Raw genomic sequence first — 11,113 nt, forward strand, 5'->3', positions numbered from 1 at the left:
CACAATACAGCACTTACTGTATACTGGACAAGATCAGATTGTTTGTGTAACAAATTATGTAAAGTGTCAATTGTAAATGGAATTATAATAGTCTACAAACATGGCAAACAAAGTGTCCAGTGAGTGGAAATGCCAACTTTTGGGCCAGTGATGCCGGTAACACGAAACTCCATAATGTGCACATTTATAAAAAAAAATAACTATAACTCGTTACTTTTTTCTAGTAAAATAACCAGGCTATAGTTACTTTTCTACAATGATAAAACATTAATTTGTAGAATGTATTTACTTCTATCTTCTGATAGTGTCATTATCTCAAAGTGCAGTACCTTTTCGGGTCCACGGTTGCAATTAACCATTTGCGAGAGAGAAAAATTTGATAAGACGTGCCTCCCTCACGCACGTACTGTAATGTAAAACTAATTAATGAAAAAAAAAATGCATTGTTTTTTGTATTTTATTTAGTGCTGTCAAATTTAAAGTGTAACTCATTGATTAATCACAAAAAAATATCGCATTAATCATGTATTAATGCAGATTAATCACACTATTAATTTTGACCGCAGATGATCCTTTAGTTTGACAGCGGATGGTTACGTGAAATGTAGGACAGCTTGTGTTTGAGTATTAAACATACGACATGCTTTAAAGTAAAGCATGTAATAAATGTTTGTGTATAACTTTCAGAATATGGTTCGAAACGTTAATCTTGTCTTCTAATTGTCATGAGTCATGCAAGGGTTATGCTTACTGTCATGACTAGGGTCATGTAAGTGTTATGTTTACTGTCATGACTAGGGTCATACAAGGGTTATGCTTGGGCCATGCAAGGGTTATGTTTGGGTCATGATCAAGGGAGATCAGGTGGGGGGGGGGATCAGGTCAAGTATCTGTTTTGAAATGATGCAATCGGCATGTAACCGGCATCTAGTTTCAACTGGTAAGACGCTAAGTGATGTTAGAAGCTATGTGATGTCAAGAATCTTTATTCTCTCTATCTGGTCAACAGCCAGTCAGATAATTCCATGTCAGTCCTGTTACCCACATGTCGAGCCACAACAAATCAGATTGATTCGCTGTCTATATAAGCCTGTGTGTATTTTAAGTGTGTGTTTTATCGGATTATTACCTCTGTTCCTCTGTGCACTTCCACAGCCCCAAGTTAGCTTAGCGTCTCCTGATTCTCGATACATTCTCGCTGTTTCTCATCTAGTCAAGTTTGTTCTACTCCTCTCGATGTTATGCGAATAAAGAGTTAAAGTCTTATTTGTGTCTGCATTTTTGGGATCCAATTCCAGAACATAACACAAATTCTTAAAATAACTAAAATAAAAACAGTAATTGGAATGACATTCAGAATGTTTATTCATGTGAAACTCTACTGGGGTCATTTTTTTTTTTTTTCATTTTAAATTATACAAGTAATTAACTGTTTAGAAAAAAAGAGGAGGAGTTGAGTGTGCAGTGGATCAAACAAAAATGTTGAAGATGTCCTCATAACATTAAATGTCGTAATAATGAACACATTAGGTGCTCTTCAAATTTGGCAAGCAAAAAATGTTGATAAAATGCATTTTTGATAAAGGGATTCATCGTGAATAATCAAATTTGTAAGACGTGATTAATCTGATTAAAAATGTAAACATGTAATTATAAAACCAATAATCAGTAAAGCAACTAAGTTACTTTATTTAAGTGAACTGTGGCAACACTGTTCCATACAAATCACACGTTCAGTCAGTACATTCCAGCTGCTACTATTTTATAATTGTGATCTTTAATCACTCGTGAATATCGTTTTCAACTCCTTTTGGAGCCGTGCATTGTTTTGGTCTCTCAGCATATTTTCTGGGGCATGTTTTTCATCAAACCCTTAGTATGATCAGAGAAGGCCGGCAGCAGCTTTTAAACCGAAAAGAAAATGCTTATCCTCACGCGTTCTCATTCACATGCACTCGTCATCCAAGGTGCCCCAATGGGAGTGATCCCAGCTTTATGGCTTTCCGTTTCTTTTTTTATGTTAATGCTCAGCATGTGTCAGCATAAACTTCTGGCACCCCTGCTCACAGTAGCCACACATGAGCAGGATTAAGTGGACGCACCTTAAATGAACTTGTTTTAATCATATTAAAGGGCTTGATGATCAGTTCAGGATATATAGGATCTATTACGTTGGAGTTCTTATTTAGTGGGGGCGTAATGGTTAGCTCATCAGTATACAGCGCATTGTACCAAGTGACTTGCCAAATTGTGGTGATTTCTAAATTGCATTTTAAAGTTGATACAATTAAGTGTGGTGCGAGTCAGGATGTGAGTAGTGAAGACGGCTTGTTTTTGTGTTATTTTAGTCTGCTCTCATGCTTAAAAAGTTGTTTCTGATTTCCACTCCAAATTCAGTTTATCTGTTTTCATTACTGCAGGCTGTCCAATGCCGAGGGCATCAATATCCAAGTCCTTGGCACTTATACTATTCTCACCATTGCAAGTGTGACTGAAGAGGATTATGGGAAATATACCTGTGTGGCCTCAAACCGACTGGGTGTCCAAAATTCTAGTGTCTACCTCTATAGTGAGTATAAAGGTTTTGTTTTTGTTTTTACTGTAATAGCATAGACACATGTATACTCTCATTGTGATATGATAACTCATCAGTCATTCAAGTTGATGAATAATCATCAAAATTTAACATTGTTTTGTGAGATTTAAGACTTAGTCCTAGATTTTCAATGCAGAACCACTATATTCCTGTATATGTATGTGATATTTCAGGGAAAATGTTATTTCAATGTTTATTTGAACTTGGATCAAGATTACTGCATCTTTGACGCCACTTGGTGGGAAAATACTGTTAATGCAGTCTATCATCTTCACCAGGCGCATCAGGACCTACTTTAGAGCCAAGTGCAAAAATAAATGGTGAAGCTTAATTAAAAATAATTTTTAAACAAAAACAAAATCTACATATTTTAATTGTTAAATTAAATACAATATAATTTAATACACATTTGACATGATAATGTTATTATATTCTAATAGATTTTGATTTCTAAAGAAACAGTGAACTGTTTGTTTTTTTTACGTTTGTTTTGTTTTTTAACAAATGGCAAATCCAGAAAGATGATTTGCAGAATGTTGCTGTGCTGATATTCATAAGGCTCTCCTTACTCATAATTTCAAGTTGGTTAAAGATTGTTATTCCTTTGAAAGGATTGGAATAATCAGCAAGCTAACACACTTCCAATGTCTTAAAAACATTGAACATTACGTTCAATTACATTCCATAACATTGGGAGCCTTAAAATATTCTTGGCCAAAAGTAAACTGACCAACAATATGAAGTGTAACTTGTAGCATAGGGGGGAAAATTCAATTGCTTGTTTGACTGACCTACATATTCTCCATGGGGAATGATAAAACAAAACATGGTTGCAATACAGGCTGCAATACTTGAATTGGGACAAGACCTCTCCTGCATTACAAATAAATAAATAATAATAATCAAAATTAAAATGCTTAAATTGTTGAAGTTGAAGGAATTGGGTATATGCATATAATTTGTATCGTTTTTATTAATTTTGTTAATTCGTTTTAATTTATTTTGTGTGTATTTGTTTGATTGTCTGGTCTGCAGTCAGGAGGTCTATGTTATTCAATTTGTCCTCTGCAAAAGATCACAATATTGAAACATCCAAAAAAAACTTCAAACTTCACGTTTTGTAATATATTTTCTAAAATAAAAAAAAGAATGGTTATGAATTTATAAAACAATGAACCAAGTGAACTTCAAACACTGTTTTCTTTAAAAATGTACCAAGCGTGTCTTCGCTTTGTGTCATATTTCTTCACAATCCTCACTAAATGAGACAGTAGGATGGTCAGCTATACTTCTTTCTTTCTGTCTGTTTCTGTCTGTCTGTCTTTCTTTCGTTCTTTCTTTCTTTCTTTCTTTCTTTCTTTATGTCTGTCTGTCTGTCTTTCTTTCGTTCTTTCTTTCTTTCTTTCTTTCTTTCTTTCTTTCTTTCTTTCTTTCTTAAAGCAGCACTGAATTGAATTTAGGCTTTTTAGTGACATTTTTGGGAGAACTCGCAATTGCCTGTAATTGAGTCAAATCCAGCTAACTACCGTGTACAATACATGTTTTAACAGAAAACTGCATTCCGTTTTGTCTTCTCCGTCAGACGTCGACTCAGTTTTTCAGACGGAGGGAGTTGATGTGAAAGCTGACGGAGTGACAATATCACCCTCAAACCTCTAAATGTGGAAATGTAATATTCTGTTGACATAATAAAGGACTCAAGTATCATCTCAGTGCTATATTAACTCGCAATTGTACATACATAACTGGAATTGCATGAATCATTGAACTTTTGAAACGGCTCAAATCATCTCGTGTTTGCAGGATTAACAGAAATGGACTCAGTTTTGTTGAAAGCTCAACCCCATGAAAGGGATTGGGAATAAAGTTGTGAAATCTGTCAACAGACTTCTTCATTTCAAATGAAGTATGTTGACGAGACAGTTTGAAGTCGTGTCCTTGAAACACTCTCGTCTGTCTGTGTTTGTGTGCACAGGACCTGGAACAGGCCGAGACATCAGCGGCTCAGCTTGCGTATCTCAATCACTGTGGCTCCTGCTGGCCTGCATCACCTGCCTTCTCTTCAAGTGTTAATACCTCTCTTCTTCTTCCTCCTCTTCCCACTTGGCCTTTGACCTTCCCCTTCACTTTCTCTCCAACTCGCCGACATCCTTATTGCTACACCGACCTTACCGCCCCCAGACTGTTTGCATCGTTATGAACACCTTACGTGCTGTCAAGCACTGCTTGCAAATATTACGTCAAGCGTCTGGTTATGAATATGACACCATAGACGCCAGAAGAAAAACAGATGTGAAGGACAGAATAAGCAAACAGTGCTCTTTTAACGAATTGTGTCGCTCTTTTTAATACGTACAGTACGCACTTCTTTGTTTCTGCTTTCTGCGGCTGGTTTAGAATTTGGTGTACTTTTGTCTTCATGGAATTCAACACAAAGATATTCCATTTATGAGGACGCCAACAATCGTTTGTCTCTAGAAGAACTGAAGAGTCCCCGGATTTTACTGAGTGCTTATCCAGTGCATTAATGAGATGGAATCATCTGCCAAATTTTACATGATCAGATAGTGAAAGGAATAGGATCAAATAGTTCCTAGATGCAGCATTCGTTTTGTCATATGAAAAGATCAAGAAGACTCCATCCAGAGTATATGATGAATACCAACATCCATATTTTGTGACTTTGCAACATCTTTTTCCAACTACCTGTTTTTGCTCCTAACCTTTCGCGATTATCCCAAGCAGCCTTTTCTCATGAGAATTGAGTCGGATGAGAAGACATGTAAAGTATTTCATAACCAGAATAAAAATGGTGCTAGTCAAGAACATGAGGCAGTGAATTGCCATTTCAGTGACGACACATGACTTAAGGCCTCTATATGCCAATCCAACGTCATGTGACTGTTGGCACGCCGCACTGGAAAAATGACGGAAATACACATCACAACAAACCGAGTAGCACTGGCTGCAGGGCGCAGTTCGAGGCGTGGCTCAACATGGGTTGGACTTGAACTTTTGACTCCACCTACACCGATTTATTTATTTATTTATTTTTTTAACAAAAGGGTTTAAACAAAAAAATAATAATAATTGCGGATTTAATGATGCACCGACTTATGACGTTATTTTTTTCTATTTATTTATTTTAAATTACAAGCACTCAAACCTCAGTCAGTCAGAGCGGAGCTAACTGAACGATTACATGATAGTGGTCGAAACGGCCATTTTGAGGTCTGTTCTTGGTGAACAGATGGTGATAGAGCCAATGGGGGCCTCCACGTTGCATTTGAGTGTCTGGGCAATCAGGTGCAAATGTGGTCAAAAGATGTCCTCCACATAGAAATGATTGGGATGGGTGCAGTACCACATGTACCCAGAAGATGGTGCATCCCTTGATGGTTGAGGTTAGTATTTGGATTTCGGTCAGCTCGTAATTTTCATTGCTTAATAGAGTGTTCAAACAATAATTGTGTCGTCATAAGATGGCAACTAAAACCACAAAGGCAATAGTTTAACAAAAATAATCAAAGAAGAAAAAGAAGAAGAAGAAGAAAGCGCTTTGAGGTTGAGAATCCAAGTGGGTGGAGTCAAATGTTTAGGTCCACCCCAAGTTGAGCCATGCCTCAAAATACACTCTGCAGCCAGGCTGACTCCAACAAACAGACATGGATATGCCAACTATTAAGTACCTTCTTTGCATGCGTGAGAAGTAATACCCCCCCATACCATCAGTGGCAGTAGTCACTATTCCTCGTTGTTAGAAAAAGGCAACTGCAAATGTCCTTACGGGGCGGGATATAAAAACATAATGCATCCCGCTCTCTTTTTCACAGTTCACTCACGCCCATGCGAAGCACACCCTCAGGCACTTTACGGAATATCGTGCAATATTGTGTAAAGAGCCTACCTGGTATTGTGTCTCCATGTCTCTTACGGTAATGTCATACAATGGCGTTCGCTCTTCAACTCGTGATGAATTCATCTTCTCGAGTTTTTGTCTAGACAGACATTATATGTCTTGTAAAGGCTTTAAAGGCTTACTGTTTTTCTGCATTCGTCACTTCCTGTTTTTGCCTCTAGCGCTGATTTGCTAGCTTTTTTTTTTTTTTTTTGCCGTTAGAGCTCAGAATTTTTCATTCGGTAGTCTTACCGATTCAACGTCTTATCATCATTGCTCTTTATTTTTTATTTTTTTTTACGTGTATGCGTGTGTGCGTGCGGGGGTGACCGTGTGTGTGCGTGCGTGTGCGTGCAAATATGTGTAAAATTCAGCAATTCACCTAAAACCTCATAAAATTCACCTAAAACCTCATAAAAATCACATTACCCTCCACCTTAACCAGATACTTCAGTCTCGCCAGAGTCGTGAGGTTCAAACGGTCAGGAGACCAGAGAAAAGGTCAGAAAAGATCAAAAGAAAAGAAAGATAAATCAAAGTGAAATCCAGCACCAACCAAACACTTCCTGCCTTCCCCATGGTAACAAAATCAAAGTCTTACGCCAACCCCGGAAGCCTCTAAATTCCAACAAATTAAAGAGATCTCAAGAGACCAGAGGAAAAACTAAAGAGAGGAAGGAGGAAAGGATAGATGAGGCAGAGTGAGACCCATAGAAACCAGTACATCCAGTCCATCAAAGTCGCTGATTTGCTGATCGCTGATTTGCTAGCGAACAGCCAATCAGACGTCAATCAAATGTCACGGCAGTCCCAATGCCGATTCAACATGTTGCATCCGCTGAAAATGTCGGCCAACAACTCGCAATGTTACATGAATCAGATGGCTCCCAACGTTGGATTGGTGGATAGGGGCCTTTACTTGAAATGTTAAATATCTGAAGATGAAGGGAGCCAGGAAGACATGCAGTTGTCACTTTGCAAAATGAGATCACCCATGACTGCGAGGTATGACTACTGTATGATGTTTTCGGTATTTTCTGCAGGTTTATGTCAACAGAAATTGATGTTGTCACCTGTAGACATTCCAGTTTCCATTCTAGAAACATTCAATTTTCTAGATCTTTATCCTCTAACTGTATATTGTACATTGTATGCGTGTGCAAACCAATGAAGTCCACGACAACACTCCCCTGAATATAACGAATTGGAGAAGTAACAATGAATGTGTCTATCTACCACCAATTGTATATTGAATTTTACACCAAATCCTGAAAGATTCTCATGAGAAAAGTTTGAAAGAAAAACTCAGAGGTCCTAATGTGACTTAATGTACATAGTAACATTTTGTATTCCTCTGTGATGAGGCAACCAGAGCAACTGGTTGCACTGTGTCTGTTTGATGGGCATCCAACCCGGCCGTCGGCCATCGGCCTTCACTTCCAGGCAGCTTGAACCTGCAACCTGCACATTTAGATCCATGCAGTAAACTACACCACCTGCTTTTAGCTCATGACGTTTCATCTGTACTCTTACAGATCAAAATGTATGACCCAGTGAATGACTTTTTCAAAGAAAACTGTGAAATTCTGCAGAAAATTTGCCACTAATGAATAGCTTCTTCAATTGGTAAAGGGAAGATGAACCGTTTGAATTGATTTTTTTTTTTTTTTTTTTAAGAAATCAGTGTGTAACCTTGGCAGTGGAATGTCCTTTCAAGCTAGTAGGAATTGAAAATGAGAGCAGCAAAACAGAATGTTTATTGACAGCATCACATCCCTTCTACACAACAAATGTTTTCAACATGTCTGTGTTTACATTGCTCGACAGCCGTCATTTATTTCACCAAATCTTGGGTTCAGCTCAAGTCACTCGCATGCTGTTTGGTCACATTTCCACTTTTTGTGACAAGTCAAAAGTACTGTACTACTGTAAAACATTTACACTGACTTGATAGCTCTAGTTTTGATTTTAAACTAGGTGCTTGTTCTATACAAACACGTTTAAATCATAGTTGACATCTGTAAGTGAAAGGATATCAACAAAACACCTTTTCAAAAGAGAGTGTTTTGTTTTGTTTTAAATATGTCATCATCTCACAAAAACTCTTGACTAACTTTCATGTTGGCTAACTGAAATTCTAATGTTTAGTGTAACATTTTACTTTCCAAAAATATGCTTCATTCGTTATGCTGGCAACAGTTGAAGTATGTACAATTTGCTACATTCATCTGCCTCATTTTCACTGAGGAAAGCTGATTTTAGTCAGTAACTGAGTAAGAATTACATAACAGAATAATTGACCTTGCATTAAGAGATCACACAGAAAACCAAAGAAGATGAATTTCCATTTCGCAATTATTGCATGAAACAAAATAAGAAACAACTTCCTGTAGGATCCTTTCACAGGTCATCTCCAAGTCCATCCAACACCCAAAGTGCCATTGACCAACCACAACAAATATATAAACGGTATATAAAATCAAGGAGTCACTGATACCAAGTACCGATACCATGACTACTTTTTATGAATAAAAGTTTAATGAAAAAAACTAACCAAAGCTAATTTTATAGAAAGAGATATATCCCAATATCGCAATTGATGAAATTAATGCCAATTGCCTATTCCTCTCGTTTCTAGTTCCTGATTGTAAAACAGCCACATGAGGGCGGTCGGCACTGGTATGCACCTCCATCATGAGTACCGATGCCTTGAAATAAGGACGGGTATCGATCGGCCCAATACATATATATATATATATGTATATATATATATATATATATATATATATATATATATATATATATATATATATATATATATATATATATATATATATATATATATATATATATATATATACATATATATATACAATTCTGTCAATCAAAATGAAGCATTACTATTTTTTGCAGAGGCAAAATACTTAATATCTCATTAGAAGTGGTAATAATGTGGCTGGTAAATGTATTTCCATTTGTGTAATTCACAAAAGTGATGTGCTAACAGTTTGTATGCTTTCATTATGTGCACTGATTGTTATTCTGAGCAAAAATACGCTGTTGTTTTTCTTTTTGTGCTCCAGAGACCAATAAATATTCATTATGGAAATGTAATTTTAGCTCCAATAAGTGACTTTCCAAATCATGAAGTTATTAATATGACGACGTTATCTGAGCCAAATGCATAAATGCACACCTAAGTCCATCCATCCGTTTTCTGTCGCGTTTCCTGTTCAGGGTTGCGTGTGAGCGACGTACCTGACTGGGTTCGCCCTGGATTGGTCGTCAGTCAAACACAGGGCACATATAGATAATTACAATTCACAACAATGTGAAATTTGAATTCTTTAATGACCCTTCCATGCATGTTTGTGGACTGACGACACTCACAGCAGGAAAATTGTATGACAGCTGTAATCAGTTCATCAATCCATGGTGTTCCTTCAAACATGGATGTCCAATTGTGTCCCAGCTGTTCGAAAGCAGTCCATCACCACTGCTGAACTTGACACGAGGCATATTGCAAGAAAAAGTTCAAGAGCGGCAAACCTTTCTAATTCTTTCTTTTTGTCCTCTGTGTGTATATACAGTGTGATGTTTCTACAGTAGAATGTTGTCAAAACAGCAAAGCCTCTAAGTGCAAGAGTTCAATCTGAACATGTAACTATTGGACTTGTACTTAAGATTCAATCAAGCATTAAGGAACAGCAATGTCCCACTTTTGGCAATTTTACTTAACTTTATTATGACATAAGGTAACTGCAGTTTCTTAAAAAATGTATGTAATAAAAATAAATGACATTATGTTCAGAAAAGAGAATAAAAGTTGTTTGAAATCAATGTTACGTATTTGAATGTGACTATAGCGATGTTGTGTAATTTTTCGGCGGGTAGACACACAGAGACTTAAATGAAACTGTTGTGTTTATGACCATGTAACATGCTAATAAAAGAATATATGTATTGTTACAATCTGCTCTTCAATATATGGACTGTTGAGTCAACATTTTCATCAAAACTACTAGTCGGTGTTTTGGTGCTACTAGTGTGTCCACAATGTGTGACTTGTGTCCTAGCTGCGCCTCGTCATGTTTCTACTGTAGCACCATAGTTTTCTAGTAGGGTCGAATTGCGTACTAGGAGCCCAAAAAGTAAGACTTGGACATTCTACAAGTGTGCTGAATGTTTTTGACTAACTAATGAGGACAAAGATGCTACTGTGAATGGACATTAAGGTGAACCAGAGGTGTCGGAAAACAGCTCAACTTTGCTTACTGTCATTGCCAAATCACTGTCAATGATGCAGTTTGTCCACAAGGTGTCATTACACAGCAGCTCATTTTTGCCTGCATCACAAAGCTAAAGTCGACAAAGCAACTTAAGCAGGGGCACTCGTAAGTCAAGCTGCAGCTGTATTTGCTTTGTAATTATGAAACTAAATATACACCATTTAAATATGGCCAGTTTTGCAGTCATTTTCATGCCATTATGATTTGGCTAGATGCTGTTGAGATTCAATTCTATCCATTCTACATGCTGCTTGTCTTGTCTGCTTGCCATTTTACATGCTTGAGTGCCACGTGGAACCTATCCCAAACCGACACCCTGGACTGGTCCCC

At 37.2% G+C, this 11,113-nt stretch overlaps 1 protein-coding gene across 2 annotated transcripts in view; it reads left to right on the forward strand.

The window, feature by feature from the left end:
- The window catches only part of lsamp (limbic system associated membrane protein), a 380,427-nt gene extending 371,173 nt beyond the window's left edge, over positions 1-9,254 (forward strand). For both annotated transcript variants that reach the window (XM_077494301.1, XM_077494300.1), the window contains 2 exons: positions 2,421-2,569; positions 4,572-9,254. In XM_077494301.1, the coding sequence (XP_077350427.1) occupies positions 2,421-2,569; positions 4,572-4,669 (247 nt within the window). In that variant the 3' untranslated portion in view covers positions 4,670-9,254. The remainder of the gene's footprint in view (positions 1-2,420; positions 2,570-4,571) is intronic.
- The last annotated feature ends 1,859 nt before the right edge of the window (positions 9,255-11,113 follow it).

This window comes from Festucalex cinctus, chromosome 13 (genome assembly GCF_051991245.1).
Source record: "Festucalex cinctus isolate MCC-2025b chromosome 13, RoL_Fcin_1.0, whole genome shotgun sequence".
In the NCBI taxonomy this organism is placed as follows: Eukaryota; Metazoa; Chordata; class Actinopteri; order Syngnathiformes; family Syngnathidae; genus Festucalex; species Festucalex cinctus.